The 20,620-nt window shown below is 39.3% G+C and overlaps 1 protein-coding gene across 1 annotated transcript in view; it reads right to left on the bottom strand.

Moving 5' to 3' along the window:
* Positions 1-20,620, bottom strand: part of Mccc1 (methylcrotonyl-CoA carboxylase subunit 1) — a 46,099-nt gene that overhangs the window by 25,335 nt on the left and 144 nt on the right. The window contains exons 2-9 of the mRNA XM_051185808.1: positions 18,017-18,063; positions 17,128-17,264; positions 13,883-13,978; positions 12,093-12,214; positions 11,450-11,597; positions 11,244-11,365; positions 5,200-5,311; positions 3,745-3,826 (exon numbers count right to left, since the gene is read on the bottom strand). Coding sequence (XP_051041765.1) covers positions 3,745-3,826; positions 5,200-5,311; positions 11,244-11,365; positions 11,450-11,597; positions 12,093-12,214; positions 13,883-13,978; positions 17,128-17,264; positions 18,017-18,063 — 866 coding nt within the window. The remainder of the gene's footprint in view (positions 1-3,744; positions 3,827-5,199; positions 5,312-11,243; positions 11,366-11,449; positions 11,598-12,092; positions 12,215-13,882; positions 13,979-17,127; positions 17,265-18,016; positions 18,064-20,620) is intronic.

Here is a 20,620-nt window from a genome sequence, read left to right as displayed (position 1 = left end):
CTGTCATTTGATAGTGGGCTAGGATTATTTGAGTACATATTATTATGAATCTTAGGGCTACTAACTGATGTTAAGGGAAAAATTGGGAACCATACAAAATGCTCAGTTAAAACCATGAAAGTAACAGAACTGAGCAGGAAAAAATAAAAATAAAAAAAAAAACATGAATGGAAGAAAATGAGTAAAAGACAACAAAATAAGAATGAAGAACAAAGGGGTTAAATGGAAAACAATGACCAGCATGGCAAACATTATTTGAACAGTAGCAGCAATCATTTTAAACTTCAATAGTTCCATACCAAATAAAAAAGTGTGTAAAAGATAAAAAAGGCCCAACTTTATATTGTCTATAAGAAACTCATTTTTAATGTGAAGACTTAACTGATTTAAAGGAAAAGTGTAGAAGAAAGAAACTTACTACAAACAATAAAGAAAGAAGGATTGGCTATTTTAGACAGATCACACACCAGAGCAAAGAATGTTATCATGGATGAATAATAATATAAAGACGAGCTGGGTGGTGGTGGTACACGCCTATTAATCTTAGCACATGGGAGGCAGAGGCAGGTGAATCTCTGTGAGTTTGAGGCCAGCCTGGTCTACAGAGCGAATTCCAGGACAGCTAGGACTGTAAAAAGAGAAACCTTGTCTCAAAAAAACCATATGGATATGTGTGTGTGTGTGTGTGTGTGTGAGAGAGAAAAACTGAGAACAAGGAGAAATAGATGAATTCAATTCATCACAGCAGTTGAAAAATGATAATATTCTATAGGATTAATCAGGCAGATAATTAGTAAGGATATACTTAACTGCAGTATCAATCATATAGGTATTTTTTATCTATGGACAAGTTTGAGAATACAAGTCTCAAACTTACAATGATTAGTCACTTACAATGGCCATGTTCTGGGCTACAGATAACTCCGTAACAATTCTTAAGAAATAGAAATGAGATTAGAAATACATAACCACCCACTTCTCAAGGAATAGAATCAAAACAGCTAGAGAGCCATTTTTTTGGAGATGTGACTCTGGGAAGGTGCTGAAGTTTAGTTGTGAACAACTGACTAGACAAGACCCAGAAGCTTTGGAGAGCAAAGGCTGGGGAAAGGTACTTCAGGCAAGCACGCATGGCATGGTGCATCTGAGGCTAGGGTAAAGGTGAAAAATGAAGGTCGGACCGAGAAAGCACAGTTAGCACACCCCAGCACTGGGAGGAAAGGCAGCCAATGTACACTTGAGACCTAGAACAGCCCGAGACAGGAAAATTCCACAGTGCAGCATCACTAGTGCTGTCTTGAGAATACCTTGTCTGAGCTTACTGGCTTGAGGGTAAAGGTGCTAACATTTTTCTGTAGCAAGGAACCCACAGCAAAGGCTATGCACACATGCTGGGAAGCAGCCTTCAGAGCTGGTTGAGAACAGGGAAGTATCTGAAGTGAAACTGCTGATAGCCCTGTGCTGGGGAAAGCTGGTCTGGATTGTAAGAAACAAAGGTTGGGAAAGAGGGCACGTGGCTGCAGGATAAAAATCGGAAGCTACATTTTGGAATACCGGAGAGGAGTTAGAGCCCTAGTGAGATCTAGCACAGCCCTCGCTACTCTATCAAGTATGGGTGACTGACCAATACCATCATAGCCCACCCTCCCCTACTTCATCTGTACTAAGTACTTTTCTGTTGCTGTGATCCAACATCATGACCAAGGTACCATATAGAAGAAAGGACTTATGGTCCCAGAGGCTGATAGGTGGCAAGTATGATGATGAGAGCAGGAAGCTGACAGGTCACATCCAGAACCACAAGTGTGAAACAGAGCATGCACTTGGAATGGCACAAAGCTTTGAAAGTCCGCCCTCAGTGATATACCTCCTCCTGCAAGGCCACATTTTCTAGCCAAACAGCACCAGCAAACGGGGACCAAGTAACCAAACATCTGAGCCTACGGGGGACATTCTCACTCAAACCACCACACCTTCAAAGACGGTACCAGAGGAGTCAGCTCTACCTTAAGATGAATAGAAAAAAAAAACTATCAGGGCAACACAGAGTGATTAATAGCCGATCTCCTCACAAAGCAGCCCCTTTGATTGGCAGGTGAGCAAAACTCAAGAAAAGAACAAGTAACAAATGGGTTGTGCTCTCTCCAGAGGTCACTAAAGATCTGCTCAGCAAAGGCTGAAAATGTTTACTTCTGACTTTCCAACTTGCTTTCTTACATAACCCAAAATGACCTGCTCTGGGGTGGTATCACTCAGTGGGCTAGAATATCCTATGTCAATCATTAATCAAGATAATGTTCCATAGACATGTCCTTAGGACAATCTGATGGAGGCAATTCCTCTGCTAAGAGTCCCTTTGTCCAGGTGCCTCTAGTTTGTGACATGATGACAAAAACTGATCAGTATAACTGACAACACAAAATGCAGCAGGGGATTTGGAGCAGAAACCATTCACTGTTAATGGGAATGTAAACAGAGAATGTAAAAGACATGTTTGACAGTTTCTTTCAAAATAAACATATTTGTCCACATGATCTAACAATTACAATTCTATGTGTTTATATAAATGAAATAAAAAGTATGTCCACACCAAATTCTGTGTATGGATGTTTATAGTAACTTTATCTGTAATTGCCAAAAGTTGGAAGCAACCAAGTTTATCAATGATTAAGTTATACAGACATGGGATATTATTTAGAACAATAAGAAATGCATATCAAACTGAGATGACAGAGGAAAGTTAAATATAGGCTGCTAAGAAGGAGCCATCTGAAAAGGCTTCACACTGTATGATTTCAACTGTATAAATTCTTACACAGGTAAGCCATGAAGGCAATATAAAGATCAATGGCTGCCAGTATTTAAGGCTGAGGAAGAACAGAGAAGATTTTTAAGTCAGTGAAACTATTCTGTATTATACTATTAAAGAAGGAGTAGGTACATATCATTACACATTTGTCAAAACTCATAGGATGTATAATACTAAGGGTAAGCCCTAAACTAGCTGTTCTCAACCTGTGGGTCATGACCCCTTTGGGGTTAGAATGCCCTTTCATAGGGGTCACATATCAGACATCCTGCATATCAGATATTTACATTATGACTTATAACAATGGTAAAATTGCAGTTATGAAGTAGCAATGAAATAATTTATGGTTGGGGGGGTCACCACAACATGAGGAACTGTATTAAAGGGTCACAGCATTAGGAAGGTTGAGAACCACTGCTCTAAACTATGGACTGGGGTGAATCACACAGACTACGGTAGGATGTGAGCCATGCAGGTTCCCAAAACAAGACATGACTCTGGTCCAGGGATGCTAACACAGCTGGAGGCAGGGTGGGACAACTAATGTATTAAGTACAACTCCAGCTTTCTGTTCAGTTTTGCTGTGGTCTGAAAATTTCTCTGAAAGACTTTGGAATGTATCTCTATGGTTAAGCAATTTCCTGGCATATGTGAGGCCTTGGGGGCAATTCTTAGCTCTACAAACAAACAAAAACAAAAACTATCTCTAAAAATATAGTTTAATCATTTTAAAAGAGAAAAACAATTTATTCTGAAATAGAATAGGAATACCAAACTTCCACATATCTGATTAGGCTAAGATCTGATTAGGAAATACTTGTTCCTTAAGAGTGTATTTCTTATTGTAGTTACAGTAAAAACATCTAGGGAGTCTGATGTATGTCCCTCTTATCTCATGAAACAAATATAATTTTTGCATGAAAGTTTTAACATACCTGCTCCCACATACTTGACAGCCTGAGCAGCTCTGACTGCGGCCTCCCCCAGCCTTTTTCTTACTTCTAGATTAATACCAGGCTACAGGAAGATATTAAAAATAATTTTCATTAGTACTTGATCTCTATACATTTCCACCAGAATGCAAAAACAATTAAAATGTACATTAGGTAATAGTGTGTATTAAATAAGTGCATTACAAATATACCAATTTGTCAATATACCAAAGCTAATGCTTCTGCTAGTAATGTCTATGAACCACAGATATTACTCAATATAATTACACATCTTCATCCCTTGTATTTGCATAACAGCCTTCATAACTATATATATATATATATGTATGTATGTATGTATGTATGTATGTATATGAATATATGTATATATATAGTTCCAGCACTTGTGAGGCAGAGGCAGGCAGATCTCTGTGAGTTCGAGGCCAGCCTGGTCTACATAGCAAGTTCCAGGACAGGTTCCAAAGCTATACAGAGAAACCCTGTCTCAAAAAACCAAACCAAACCAAAACAAAACAAAACAAAAATGACTAGCATTAAGCTGGAAAGCCAAGTCAGCGTTAAGAGTATGTACTGCTCTTGAAAAGGGTTAGAGTTTGATTCCCAGAACCCATATCCAACAGCTCACAACCTGTAGAGGAACCCAGGGGAATCTGATGCCACTTGCTTCTACACACACTGTTTAAAACAATGTTCTACTAACAGACATTTAAGTAATCACTGCTTAAAAATTAAGTTTTACTGAAGTTGTTCACAGGTACTTCAAATATATAATCCATGCTGCAACAAAAATTCTATTTTGAATAGTGTAAGAACAAACTAGTTAACTAAAAACCTCAGACCCTTGATGTTTCAGAAATACCACAACACATATCTCACCAATGGCAGCTGTAAGCACCACAGAAATACAAACCCCAAAATAGGAAGCCCTTGCTTTGACCCTCACAGCAACCTAAACCAACTAAGGAATAAAAACAATATTAAGGGGAAGTTGTCAAATAGTAACTGCATTTTCTCCACAATGTAACTATTGGGCAAGATGACTAATACAGTTCGAGAACATGCTGAAACAATGGTTAAAACAATAGTCTTCTCTATGAAAGAGATGTCCAACTAACTAGATCATTCCACTTTATTCATGTAATTAATTCTACTTAATTAAGGTTTAAACTGAGTGCTCTAACATCACTGTCCACTCTTAGTCAAATAGTTGCACCAGAAGTAACAGCTCACCTGTGTCTAGCCCCAGAACAATAACCACCCTCCCACACCATCCCCCAACCCTCATGGGTCCTCAGCTCTGCACCAAAGTCTTATCATTGCATTACTGGTCATATGCTAGGGATGGGAGATGTTAGTTTTACAGATCAAATGTGAAAATAAAGTTGAACAAGGTTTATGTTCAGGAGGACCTCAGAAACGTCCTTTCAGGCTCCTTACCGCTGGGGCCTCCTCAATGATCTTCTGATGTCGCCTCTGCACACTACAGTCTCTTTCAAACAAGTACACTGCATTGCCATGATGATCGCCAAACACCTGGACTTCCACATGCCTATTTCAAAAAGAAACCAATGTGTTAATATACTTCTTTAAGGGTTCAGAGATTTCACATTTATCAACCTAAATTGTTGACCAAAATGACCAAAATTCCTCCATTTTCTCTGAGGAAGATATGATTCTGGACTCCATGTTGAGGTTACAGATTTAGAAACATAGCTACAATCTTGCAAAGTCCAAGTAAGAAGGCTTCTCCTATGACACACACTAGAGAAAACAAATTTATGTTTCTGAAATGATTGGTATGTAAGAAGAGTGAAAAATATTGATGACTTAAAATAGGGGTTAATCACAAAGAAAAAAGTAAAAGACTGATAAAATTGTTTACAAAAAGTAATTACAAACTATAGGTCATGAAAGGCCAGTAATAACCAGCTTTAAAAAAACAAAAACAAAAAACCTTTTACAGTCAGATTTTTATAAACAATACAAGAATGAAATAGAAGTGTCTCATCTATAAAGGAGTTAAAAAGTAAGTCAAATAATTAAAAATAAATGTAGCTCATTAGTATTTCAAGAGTATATTGACATTAGATCATGAAAAACCAAAAAGGCACTTTAATATTGAGTTTTTAAAAACTAGCAAAATTCTGACAAGTGAACATATGTAATACCTATACAAATGAAGGCTGATATATCACTTGGTTCTAATTAACTACCCAGGCCTAGTCAAGACATGGGTCTTGGAGAAGAACCTATAAGCACCACTTTACTAAACCAGCATAATCCCTAACAAAAATCCAGACATCTACTTTCATATCCACAGATAAGTTGATCACCTATCATCAACAAAACGTCTCTTTGCAACAACAGATGGAGATCATTACAAAAAAACCACAACCAACCAAAATACAAACTTGTGGAGCCCATTCCAAATGGATACATATACAAATCAGCCCAGCAGCTAAGGCTCAGGGAACACTGTAGAAGAAGGGGAGGGACAACTGTAAGGGGCAGAGGATAAGGAGTTTGTTGTGATATTGCATCTCTTAGTCAGAAGCAATACCCATAAAGTCTCACCAATATGACTGCTTAAACATGAGCTGAACAAGAACAACAACAGGCATGCCAAAGGGATGGTAGAAAGGACACAAGGCCCCGAACTACACAAATAATTATGGGCAACTCAAGAATGCTGATAGAGGGAGAAATAATCTTTCCCGGGGAATGGCATACCAATTGGTTATCCATACCAAATGGCTGGCCCTGAGAACATATATACAAATAAAATTATACAGAACAAGTAGGATATATATATATGTATATATATGTATATATATACATATATATGTGTGTGTGTACATATATATGTACACACATATATGCATGTAATAACAATGAAAAAGAGGCTATGAATTTGAAAGAGTATGAAAGGTATGTAGAAGGGTTTGGAGAGAGGAAAGGGAATGGAAAATGTTATAATAAAAAAATTAAAGATAAATACTAAATAATAAATAAAAAAGCAATAAACATTAAAAAGAGAGTATTGTCACTGTTTGTGTTTCATGATTGCTTGGGTTTAATCTATAATCAATTGGCCCTGCTGCCCTGGGCCTTTGACAGCTCACCAAGATGGAAGGCATGGCAGAACCAAGCACATCTCAAAGCTAAGAAAGGAAAGTAAGGGGTAGATCCCATTGTCTCTTCCAAGGGCACATCCTTCAGGATGGAAATGTCTCAGACAAGCCTCCTCTTCCTCCATGGAAATGTCAAGCTGGAGACTAAGCCTTCACACACAGGTCTTTGCAGGGCATTTCAGATAAGAATTCTAGCAGCTTTCCACACCCATGGCTTCTATGTGTCTTTCATGTTAAATTTCATGAGCATAGGAGTAGATACTTAGTTATTGATCCAGATAGTTGGTTATTTGCCCTACTTCTATGGTTTGTTGACTTTCACTAATTTTCGAAAATCCTTAACAATAACTACTTCAGATTATTACTCCTTCCTTCCCCCCCCCCCCTTTCTCTATTCAAGTAGCATAGAATACCTTGAAAATACCTCGGTTGTGGTTTTTATGTTTTTAAGGTTTTTTCTTGTGACATTTGTCCCTGGGGAGTGTCCACTGGCACATGTTCATATCAGTAGTTCTTTCCTTTGTTGCCTATTTCCAGGTGTTGAGAACTCATCCAATATGTTCACTTCTATTTGTGTTTTCTTCTTAGCATTTTCTTCTTCCTCTCTTTCTATATCTCTCTGCTCCTCATTCTCATTTGTTCTGCCATGTTTTCCGTTTGTCAGATTAGAATTAATAAGTTATTTTCAATTCCCTGTTTGGTAGTGCTTAAACTGAGAAACAGCTGTTTGGTTGGGCTGCTTACTTTCTTTCTTTAGAATAAGCTTTTTCTAGCCTTGTAATCTTTTTTCTTTTTCTTTCTTGTCAGAAATTGAACATGATGCATCGGGCTATAGCTCTGAGGTAGAATTTTGCTGAGGTCTTAGATCAACCCAGGCGTGATAGAGATCATGGTCAAAGTCACAGGCACCACAGCTTCTGTTTCGTCATGTCCTCATGTCCCTTTGCTGTTCTTGCCTGACTGTCCTTGGGTTTCCTAAGCTCTACATCTGAACCTGTATGCCAGCCCCTCCAAGATAACACACTGCCATTACACTGAGGCTGGACACATGGCCTAGTCTTGTAATACTTTGTAAAGTATTACAAAATACTCTATGCTGAGAAATTTATAGACAACAGAAATTGATTTTTCACAGCTCCAGATGGTGAGAAGTAAAGATGAACACAACTTCAGATTCAAAGAGTCTGCTCTTCATAGATGGTGTCTTACTGCGGTGTCTTTATATAGTGGAGAGATAAGGAGACATGTTCCCCGAAGCCCTTCTAAATGACACTAATTCCACCCAGGACAAAACCCTCATGACCTACCTAACACACCCACAGGACTCCAATCTCTTTAAAATGCTTTCTTAGTTCTGGGGGTTGAACCCAAAGCCTTGCAAATGGCAGGTAAATGCTCTACCACCAAGCTGCAACCAAGATTTTGTGGTCATTCTGGCTGTTCAGTTTTATAGATACATTTTGGTCATAGCTACATGACAGAAAGTTACTATAACATTGAAATTAAATCGGTTATTCCACAGCCCATGATTCCGCTGTGACCTTCACGTGTGTCTCCTTTGTTCTTTTTTTTTCCCCTTAGTTGAAACAGAGAACTAGATGGCACCTCCCTCCCTGTTAAGATTTGAGCATGGTTCCCTGGGAAAATTCATTTATTAAAGAGAATAGATTATTTTAGGCCTTTTATAAAATACTTTTCCCTTCCATTCCTCCAAATCATAAGGTAGACTTGGATTTTCCATGAAAGTTGGTGCATATACTCCAAGCGGAGCTTCTCTTTCAAGCTGGTTGATACTTAAGTCACCAGACACTCGTGGAAATTCCTACAAAGTCTTAGGGCTTCAGCAGCTGCAGCTGCAGGGAAGGGGATCTCAGTGGCAACTTGTGCTCACAGTCCTGTCCAGACTTCAGGGTGGTCTTCACTTCTTTGATGAGTCTAAATGTCACCATCTTTCATGTTGTTCAGTTTTTGTTTTCTCCTGCTTTCCTGGATATCCAACCGCTTTACACAACAGAGATGGAATGTGTTGGTCAAGTCCATTGACTCTCATGTTTTCATTGCTCTGTGGAAGGAGACACTCTTCGTAGGGACTCCAGGTTATGAAGGGACAGGTGGGTCTGCACCATGCACAGCAGCTCTTCTCTGAGTCCCAGAAGAGGGAAATATCTTTCCTTTGGTACTGTTTGGTATAAGGGCAGCCCACTAAGACTCAGGCTCTGTTAATGGTTTCTGTGGTCACCGGGTTGCTCTTGTCTTCTCAGTGAGCTTCCCTTGTGCTAACACAGAGGTTCTAGAGCCAGTGTAGAGATGCATCAGACCAGTGGCTCCAATTCAACCAATGTGCAGTCTGGCTAGAAAAGAGAGAAATACACACTGCTGGATAGTACAGGAATGTCAGGATAGTGTCCAAGAGCACCAAAAATGTTATTTTCTTATGTATGCTTTTAAGCCATCTAGAATAGGTGTTGGATATAAATGAAGATGGAGTCTGGTTTTTTCTCTCTAAAATACACTTTGGAGATATTTCCTATCCCAGCCTCTTAGATGAACAGTGATTGTGATCAGCTTTGTAAGCACTGCTATGAGTTCTCTGGACCTCTATTCAGCAGGTTATAAAAACACACATGAGCAGGGCTGCACGGTGAGGCCCCATCTCAAATGATCAGTGTTTCCTGTATTGAGTCACACTCTCTGGGATATCCAATAAGTGCTCCTGCAGTTCTCACATAAGAGGACACTGACTTGGATTCTTCTGTTTTCTTTTGAAAGGTATTACTGAAGGAAATCCCTAGAACCTCCTTCACTTCTGTCTTACTTCCCACTAACAGGAAGCATGTCATGTGCTGCGCTCTCCTAATTGTTGACCCGTTTTGAGTTACTTATTTTTTAACTGCCAAACTGCAATTCTATCTCATTTATTGTGTTATTCTCAGGTACATTTCCAATATTCTTTTTTAAAGATGAACTTATTTTTGTTTTATGTGTATGGGTGTTTTGCCTGCATGTATGTCTATGCACCACACACATGCCTGGTGCCTGGCACACAGAAGCCAGAAGAGGTCCTGGATCCTCTGTAACTGGAGTTACACATGGTTGTGAGCTGCCATGTAAATGCTGGGAATTAAAACTAGGTCTTCTGTAAGAGCAGCCAGCGCACTTACCTGCCGACTGCTGAGACATCTCCCTCCAGTCCATCAGGTCCACCTTTTATAAGGTGTAAAACAAAACCAAAAAATAACTCAATGCCCTCCATTAAGAGAAGATAAGATTGAAGAGAGTCCTTCCTGGACTATCTTTTAAGGAAAAGAACTTAGTGCTTCAAGTTGTTTGCCTGTAAGGCAAAGCCTTTCTATGCAGGTTTCATAAATGAATTGTTCTTTCAACATTACTTAAAGGTTTTATATACACACACACACGCTATAATAACATATATATATGTTACACACACACACACACACACATCTAGGACATAGGAAATTTTACAATCACTATCTTATTTTTAAAAACAGGGAAAGCTGGGAATCTTTATGGTACTCCATGGTGATATCTAAAGATGCACCCTCGTCAAGTGGTTTAGAATGTAAACTCTGGAGTCAAATTGCCTGCACTCAAATTCCAGATTTGCAGCTTAGTAGTTGGGTAACCATAGGCAGCAACAGTCACTCTACTGCTTGGTGCCTTGCCACACAAACTGAAAGTAAGAGTACATACCTAGGGGGAGGGGGTTGTTAGAATTAGGACGGTAAGATTACCCAGACTACATAAACAGAATCTAGCACATGATTAGTGTTAGCTAGGAAGGCTACTACCTGTTAACACAAAATGATCACAAAAATCTTCATTGTTGACTCCAGTTAACTAGCAAGTCCCATTCTTCTGAATCCTTCAACTAATGCTTTGAGCTCTATAAGAATATCTGATTCTTAGAAGAACGTATTTCTACTGGAAGAAAATCTTAAGTGCCACCAGTAACAAAGGACTCTGGGACATCACGTCTACAGGACCATTCTGCCTTGAACAGAGGTACTAAGAGTAATTGTTCACTGATATGGAAAGATGCCTGCAGTAAAATATAATTGAATAACATTATAATGTTATAAATTATTCTGTCCACTGTTCCTTTGGGCATATTTTGTTTCTTATGTGTTTATGCACAAATTTTCTATTATCAGAGAAGAAAATATTTAGATGCAAGTATACTGTCCTCTAACCTATGCCTATGTATGTACAACTGGGGAACTTTAAGAATATATAGTATTAGAAAACCATAGCTTACAGAATGTACATGCATTACTTAAACACACACATACACACACACACACACACAAAGCCAAAAAACCAGCAGTCAACCTTGGTGTGTCCACGAACTTCTCGATCAGCATAGCATCATCATTGAAAGATTTCTTAGCTTCCCTGCGGGCTGACTCTAACTGCTCTTGGAATTCTTTTTCAGATCTAATGATCCTCATGCCCTAAGGAAAAAAAGAATTGTGTGACCACAACATAAACGCAGACCTCTAGCCAGAAATGGCAAGGACGGGTACCCACATCCTTACTTTTCCTCCTCCACCACGCACGGCTTTGATCATAACAGGGTACCCAATTTTCCCAGCATGTTCTTTCAGGCACTGGTCAGACTGGTCCTTGCCATGGTAACCTTCCACAACTGGAACTCCAGCAGCAGCCATGATGGACTTGGATGTGCTTTAGAGTAAAAACACCAAGATGCCCCAATTCTGTGATATCGATAAATCACAACTGTTTAAAACAGTCATTGCACAAGTAAAGGAAGAACTCCAATCTGGGACCAATATCATAGCACACACTAAAATTCCTTGTTACACACTTGCCCTTACTTCATGTGCAGCTCATCCCACCATCTTCTAATCCCAGACAGCTAATGTATACCTTAGAAATACTAATTACATGCATATTTACCATAATTCAGTAGAATTTTCCTACATGCCAGAAGAATATCAACAAAAGTATAATTTAGAACGCCTATTAATGGGGCTGGCAAGATGTCTCATTGGGTAAGGTGTTTGCCCAGCAAACCTTGAGTTTGGTTCTCAGAACCCACATAAAGGGGGAATGCCTGCATGTGGGCATGCATGTATATGTGCGTGCACACACCTAATAATTTAAAAACTACCTGTTGTAATAAAATAAACTAACTTCAATTTGTCTTATAATGCTTACCTCTTTATACCCATATCTCTAATTGCAGATGAAGGAGGGCCTATAAAAATAATTCCTTCTTGCTTACAAAGTTCAGCAAATTCCATATTTTCTGAAAGAAAACCATATCCTGGATGGATGGCCTATAAAGGAGAAAAAGAACAACTAACTTACTAGCTAGCTCTCAGCTGGCAACCTTTGGTGCTGAATATGCCCACCTCCATGGAGACCTCTCCAGATATGGCTGACAAGACATCAAGGTCTTTGTCATAACAGGCTCCTAAATAGATGTTTAGGACATTCATGTTGAAATTTTAAAGTCGGTTTTACACCAGAAAAATCTACTTCATTTTTTCTTTTCACTTGATGCTGCCTTACATATGCTAGGCAAGTTGTCTACCATGGAGATATACCCTCAGCCTCACATGTTTTAGTGTAGTAATATATACAAAGCCTATAAGGCACCAGTTCAAGCAATTTTAAGCACAGTTTGCACTGATAATATTCACTTATTGACATCAGCACCTACCTCCAAAATGTTATCACTATCCCAGACATAATCCCTAAGACCAAGCAGCCTCTATTTCTCTTTCCTTTCCTCTGAATTTACCAGTCTAGATGTCTCCTATTGATGGAATTATGTAATACTTGTCTGTCTATGGCTTCTATTTAACTTAGCATGTTTTCAAATTCAACAGGTGGCAACTTGTATGAGAACTTCATTCATTTTTAAGCTCATATTTCACTATATATATATATATATATATATATATATATATATATTCCACATTTGTTCATTCACTAATCTGTTTACAGATATGTGAGTTTTCTCTACTTTTTTATTATCATCTATAAATAATGTGACTGTGAACCCTGGCATATAAGTCCTTGGCCTACAAGTATGAGCCCTGGTATAAGTTCTTTGATATATACCTAGAAGTACAATCAATAGAGTAGTGAGATATTCCAGAAGATAAAGTATCTGCAGAAAGCCAGACAACTTGAGTTTGATTCTGGAAACTATGAAAAGGTAGAAGGAGAAAACTGACTTCACAAAGTTGTTCTCTGATCTCCATGTTCAGGATTTCCCAACCCCTACATCATACACACACACACACACATCCCACATGCACACATGCATCACACATGCACAGATATACACAAGCAGACACAGATACACATACACACACACACAAATTTCAAACAGACATGTACACAAACACACATACATATACACACATGCACACACACATACACATAAATAAAACTTTAAAGCAGAATTAACAAAATGTATGGTCTCTCTAGAACAATTTATCTTTACAGACACATTAAAAGAAATTACCTTTACACAAACTTTTTAAAATTTTTAACAATTGAACTTTAAAATTGCTTACTATAAATTAAATTTAAAAACATAATTAAGACATACTTTTCTTTTTTAAAGACATTAAGGACAGCAAAGAACTGTAGCCTGGGAAGAAGGACTTGTTTACTGTTTCTGTGCAAAACTGGGCTAAACTCAAACATCTCATGTTCCAAGCACTTGAATTTTGAGGTAGAAGAACTCAATTCTCTCTTGGTTCTAATTTATAGTTTAGAGTCTCCCTCCACCTACTTTTCGAAAGATTTTAAGTGCAGAGCACCCAGTAAAAAAGACTAAGGAAGGAGAAAGAATGTACACAGTTTACAAAGATAATTCAATAATCATGTGTAAAATCTGGCTCAAAAGAGACAATGTCTGCAAAGAAGTAATTTTGCATAAACTACAAAATTTATTTGCTTTGCATTGTAAAGTTTTTCACAGTTCTTACCTGTGCTGCAGAGCTCTTGGCCACCTGAATGATTTTCTCCATTGCAAGGTAGCTCTGCTGAGATGGAGCAGGGCCGATGGAATGTGCTTCATCTGCCTGTTAAAGAAGGCATGGCTAGTTTGCACTTGTATATAGAAACACATCAGCTCAGTTACTTGTTGTGGGATATTTGCTTAACTAGGCAAAATGCAGCAAGAATTCATTAAAGTTTATAGACTCTCTCATAATCTGTACTTTATTCTAAACTGTCCTTTACACTTTTCATCCAATCAAAGCACGCTTTGAAGCAGACCAAATGGAAGGCATGTATTCATCCGTGTCCATGCGCTGAATGCCTACTGTGTGCCAGGCTTGCAGTTGTTACAGAGGGGAGACAACCATTAAGCACTCACACACAAATGGGAACTGTGACAAAGGTCCTAAAGGAGAAGGCAAGTAGCAGAGAGACTGGCTCTGGTCTGAGGGTGTCCAGGATGAGCTAGCAGGGGCAGTCAGGGCAGGCTCCTTGGGGTTGGTAAGGACTTGGCCTGAGCATGGATGGAGAAAGTGGGCTTAGGAAAGGGACTGGAGAGCCTTCATGGAGAGAACACATATATGTGAAGGTCCAGAGATGGCCAGGAACCTGTCTGTGGAAGCAACCGAGGGTAGCTCGCATGGTTGGGTTATATACAGTAAGTGAGCAGTCAAGAGACCAGTGAAAACACAGATTGCATGGGGCCTCTAGAAAGTAAAAATATTTGGATTTTTTTCCTATTTGAACTCATAACGAGATCTGAGGAAAAAATACAAAAAACAAAAACAAAAAAGCCAAAAATTATATTTTAACTTCACAAAACACAAGTCCATTTCCATTCTGAAAAATGTGGTGTTATAAAGTGCGTGCACGAGGGTGACCGAGGCGGGGAACAAAATGCCAGGCAGATGGAGCTTAAATGAGAACTTTTATTAGAAAGGGGAGGGAGGGAGGAGGAAATAGAAAAGAGACACAGACAGTGAGAAAACAGAAGAGGGAGACAAGACTGCAGGAACGAGAAGGGAAAAGAGCAGGAAATAGAGCTTAAGTGGGAAGGGATCTTTCTTTTAAAGGGGTCCTTTGCACCTGGGCTGACCAGAGCACTGCCTGAGTGCATTCTGCCAGGTGACGGGCAGACCAGCAGAATGCCTGAATCCTTACACACAGAAATGGAAATGGAAAATGTGCCTTGGGTACATTTCTTTATTACAGATATCCATATTTTTATGGATCATATAAACATGTATTTTATGTTCATATAAACATGTAGTCTTAGTTCTATACAAATAGAATCACACTATTTGCCTGTCTTCTGATTATTTTGGGGTGCTTCTTTGCTAGCATACACATGCACAGCTGTGTAGAACAGTTGTACAGAATGGAGGTATCACAGCTCATTTAATCCCAAGCCTCTTCACTTGAATTTGGGTAGTAGAGGCATAGAGCTAGACACAGGCAAGGCTGAAACATTCTTTATATACCTCTATGGGCATTTATATGTGAATGTGACCCCTATATTGGGGTCACGGATCTAGCAGAATGTTTGCTGGACAGGTTGACAAATATTTACATTTTAAAGTCCTTCATTCATCACTAATGAACATCTCCATCAACACCAAATATTACCTGTCTGTCTCAAAGCAATTAAACTATATGAACAAACTTTGGTTCAGAACTTGGTCTGGCTGAAATGCAAGAAAGAGATCCTTAGAGGACCAGGAGGGAACTGGAAGAAGGCTCAGAAGTCAATGGCACTCTCCAGGCAGGACAAGGCAGTGACCTGACTTCTGGTGCAGGTACAAGAGAGCAGGAGGAAGTGGGAGGAGTGTCTGCAAATCACAAGTAGCAGCCCTTGGTGCTCTCTAAATAAGGGAGGGATGTCATATATAAAATGGGAAGGGGGTGGGGGAGACATTTAAACATACCCAGGTCTCTGCATCACCATTTTTACCAGCAAAGATGTTGTCACCTGGGAAGGGAAGTATCTGAGAACATCAGGTTGAGTATAGATGAAATAGCTAGAGTGTTCAGTGTCAGGACATACTGGTTTGGTGTCTGACAAATGGGCAACTGTGTGTCCTTGAACATCCCTGTTCAAAAGGAAGACTGAGCTGCAGACAGAAATTTGGGAGTTTGCCGTGAAGTCAAAGGGGCAGGTCAGATGGTCTAGAATAAAAGAAAGCAGTGAGAAAGGAGGAGGAGGGTCAAGAACAAGTCTTGCTGTCAGAACATCAACACTAATGGTTGAATTCATACAGGTTAAGTGGGGTCCAGAAAGGACACGGAGGAAGGACACAAGGTTCAGAGACCTGAAAGGCAGGAGGAAAATTTATTTCTAACAAGAGGGAGTAGTTTGCTATGGTTTTAAAGAAAGGCCATTGAGGCGGGTCCAAAAACTCAAACTAATGCATATAGTCTTGCTGGGGCTAAAGACAGTCAACAGCCAACCTCATCTCTGCTGGAGTACTGTCTGGCAGATAAGAACTAGTTATAACCGAAACACCAGGCAGTAGTGGTACACACCTTTAATCCCAGCACTCAGGAGGCAGAAGCAGGAGGATATTTGTGAGTTCGAAACCAGCCTGATCTACAGCCAGAGCTGTTACACAGAGAAACCCTGTCTGGAAAAACCAACAACAACAAAGAAAACACAAACTTCAAAGGAGTTCAAAGGAGCTGGGAGTTTTTCGCTTGGATCTTACTGGTGAACTAAAGTTCAGAAACATCAAGTGACTTGTCTAAGGTGACAACTGCTAACAACAGTTGTCTTGATCTTTTTGTCCTTGCATATTAGGGATCTGTAATTAAGCAATCTTTGATGAGCTATAGTACCTTGCCCATAAATAAGCATCTGACTGAGCACACTGGTTTAACCACTGTTACATATTAAAAGTGTCTCCAAGATATGCTCAGTGTGTAGCGGGAACCTACTTACAAAAACCTTGTTAACACTTGCAAGCATCACATGTCTTTGTAAAGAACTAAACTGGGGGACGGAGAGATGGCTCAGAGGTTAAGAGCACTGGCTGGTCTTCCAGAGGACCCAGGTTCAACTCCCAGCACCCACATGGCAGCTCACAACTGTCTATAACTCCAGTTTCAGAGACCCAAAATTTCCCATGACAAAACACTAATGCACATTAAAAAAAAAAAAAAAAAAGACCCTGGACACAAAATCAAGTACATGCAATTGCTAACAAGATTTTGTTTCCAACTTTTAACATCAACATACCATGTCTACATGCATGGAATTCCTGTCGGCCTCACTGTAAACAGCCACAGACTGTATGCCCATTCTTTTGGCTGTTCGTATCACCCTGCAAGCAATTTCTCCTCTGTTTGCAACGAGAACCTTGGCAATGCCTCTTCCTGTTAAGACACAATGATGTAATACACAAGTGCTATTGGGAAATGAGAAATTAAAATATGTTATAAGTCAGATCTTAAGGGCTCACTTTGATAAAGCTGGCATCCATATGATAAGCATTTATGTAATCATATTTTATAAAGAAATGACACAGTATAGCAGGCAATGATCCCTACACTGTTTCCTACACTATCACTTAGTGACAGATATTTAATACTGAGTGCCTAAGAGGGTCACTACTGCCTTTTGTTTCAACCATGGTAATAAAATTGTCTGACCTAGAAAAAGAATATAATAAACATTTCTACCATCACACATAAGATAAATGCTGACAGTTTAAAATAAGGGGTTTCTTTAAAATATAAGTTGTTTTTGGCCAGGAGGTGGAGGTATACACCTTTAATCCTAGCACTCCAGAAGGCAGAGGCAGGAGGATCTCCGTGAGTTCAAGACCAGCTTTATCTATAGACTGAGTTCCCAGACAAACAGGGCTATTTATGGAGAGCCTGTCTTGAACAAACAAAAAATTTAAAATGTTCTCCATCATTATACATCAAAATTCACACTCAATAGCAAAAAGGATTGTATATAAAAAGCAAAATTGGTGACTTAGTAATTAATAAAAAAATTATCATGAAAATACAAGAGTATGGAGGTTTATGAGAGCTAATTCTAGTGTATACAAATTAAAGATTAAACATTTCTCTTTCTTGGCTCACATTCTAAACCAATGCTAAACAGAGTCTGCCGGTACCTGGGGTTGTTCCATACTTCATGGTTCTCTGCTTCCAAGCCCATTCCCTATAAAATAAGTCCAAATGGAATTATAATTAATCAAAATACACCAGAGCAGCTACTGCTCTTTCAAAAAAAATCAGATACAGCAAAAGGTTAACTTTAATCCCATTAGCAAAGTGATTTAGTAAGACTCTCCATAGAAAGAAAACCTGTCTAGAACCTGGGAGGCTCAGCTCTGGCCAGTTTCCCTTTGTGTTGATCTTTGAATGAGTCACCTACCCTGTTTCATATCTGAAGCTGGCATTTGTCCAGAGAGACAATTAAAGGCAAAGGTGCTTTAAAGCCTTTGTAAAAGCCTTCTGTTGGACTGTAAGTAATAGTTACAAACCACTCAGCACACACACTATTGGAATTGTTGAGGAAGATTACTCACTCTGCATCTTGATGTTATCTGTTCTACTTTATTAAATCAAATATGCTAACCAAACTACAGTTTGAAAATACAAATTGAATGCAAACCTCTGATAAGACAGTTCTGACATTAAGTCAAAGACATTAAAGGAAGGAAGCTGAACAAGGATAACGGAAATAAGAAATGTTGGTTATGTCCTAGTCCCCACCTGCAACTTACTCTTTAATACTGTGCCCACAGTCAGATCACTCTCCACTGGAGTTTCTCAATCTTGTTTTCATTAATCCCTCCCAATGATAAAACTTTACATAGAAAGGAATACACTTTACAAATAGATGAATTTGAGTCTTATAGAGCCACAAACATGCTAGACAAGTGCTTAACCTACAGTTCCCATTCTGTAAGAGGCAATCTTGAAGATACTTCTCAGTTTTAAAGTATACACCTTTTTTTCCAAGCAAAACCATAGATGTATATAGAATGATGAGCTTACTTCCTTCATAAAGCACAAAGATCACACTGTTTGTTAGATATTATACAACTGCAATGATATACATATACACTTTGCATGTAACTATGCAACCATCAAGACTAGTATTTGCCAAGGGTCACTTGAGGCACACTATACACTCACTATCCTGGGAGGCACACTTAACCAGATGTTGTCAGTCTTGAAGCTTATTGGGAAGACCTACATCTTTGGTGTGAGAGCTCTGCAGATTATTTCCCCAGGAGACTGGTGCTGTCTTAAATCTTTCCAATTCAGCCCACCTCACATTCTTGATCTTCAAGGAGGAAGACATCTTTCCTACTCTTTATGAGACATTTTCCAGCTTGGAGCACTGACTTCCCTTTGACCTCTTCAGGTAAGTTAAGGTTTAAGGCCTTTCCAGGCAGTTGTGCCTATGAAATGGCAACTTTGTAATGGGGCCACTGACAGCTCAAATCCTTTTTTCTTCCAACTAGTGAAGGCTGAGACGGACAGACATATCCCTTAGCTGTAATCCTCTATCCTGACAAAGGTATGATTGCTCTATTCTATTTTTTACAGTTATTTTTTGCTACATCTTAAAACATTTAACCAAGCAAGTTGCTGCCATGAGATAATTACACTGATTAAGATAGCTTCCATACTCATGCCTAGAATCTTAATACTAAGGATTCTTTTTCTCTGAGATATTGGGGAATCATGACTGGCTTTATAAAAAAAAAAAAGAAAAAAGAAAAAAGAAAATCCCATGCCCGTAAGATTTTTAATTCTAGAAACTATTAACAGTATGGCAACTACCAAAGATTTTTCTAGAGACAATAAGCAAACTTTGCAGAGAAAGGGAAAATAATAGCATTAACACTAGCTACACCATCTTTCTTATTTAAAATCAGGGGTGAGTCTAAGAATTCACAGATAGTTTAGGTATCTACCACTGTTTGTTGAAGATAAGCGCGTTGATTCTTCAAAGTGTTTATTGACTAAATCATATAGACCTTACCTGGCTAAATTTTTATTCACTAGTTAATTTGAACAAAAAAAGAGGACTAGTATTATATTAATATTATCTGTGCTAGATATGAGCACCATCACCTACTCCTAGAAGAAACTGAAGCAAAGATATTAGGTAACTTGGCCAAAGTCAACTATGCAGTGAGCTGCTATGAGGGGACCGAGCCTTCTGCACGCAGGGCAATCTTGCCCTCGGGCGGGTACTAAGCGGCTGCCTTTCCGGAATGTGGGAAGGTGAAGGAAATCGTGAAGCAATCCCCCTTCACGACTCGGGGGGTTTTCACTGCAGAAGTTACTGTCCCCAAAGCGTGGAGCTTCGTCGCCAAAGGGGCCTGGGATACAAGTTAGTCCTCTGTCAGCTTTGTTACTTGTGAACAGCTTTCGACAAAACTCCTCAGTCCTCGGCGAAGAAGCTCTCATATTAATTTGATTCTTTCTAGCAATGGGAACCCTTCAGTGAACTGCACTCAGATGGGGAAGCTAAGATGAAAGGAACTTTGGGAAGGGGGCCCCTCCATCTGTGCACTCCGGTAGGCTTAGCGTGCTGGGTGCCAAACCCGGCAAGCTCAGAGCGCCCCCTGCCATCCTCAGAGCAGAAACAAGCCAGTGACATGAGAACCGGGGGAGAGCAAACAGGCTGAAGTGGACCAGGGCCCACCAAAACCAGAGATACTTAAAGGGCCGCTCACGTGACTGAGCGCCCCGCA

This window comes from Phodopus roborovskii, unplaced genomic scaffold (assembly GCF_943737965.1).
Source record: "Phodopus roborovskii unplaced genomic scaffold, PHOROB, whole genome shotgun sequence".
Classification (NCBI taxonomy): Eukaryota; Metazoa; Chordata; class Mammalia; order Rodentia; family Cricetidae; genus Phodopus; species Phodopus roborovskii.
This window is presented reverse-complemented; position numbering and strand designations above follow the sequence as displayed.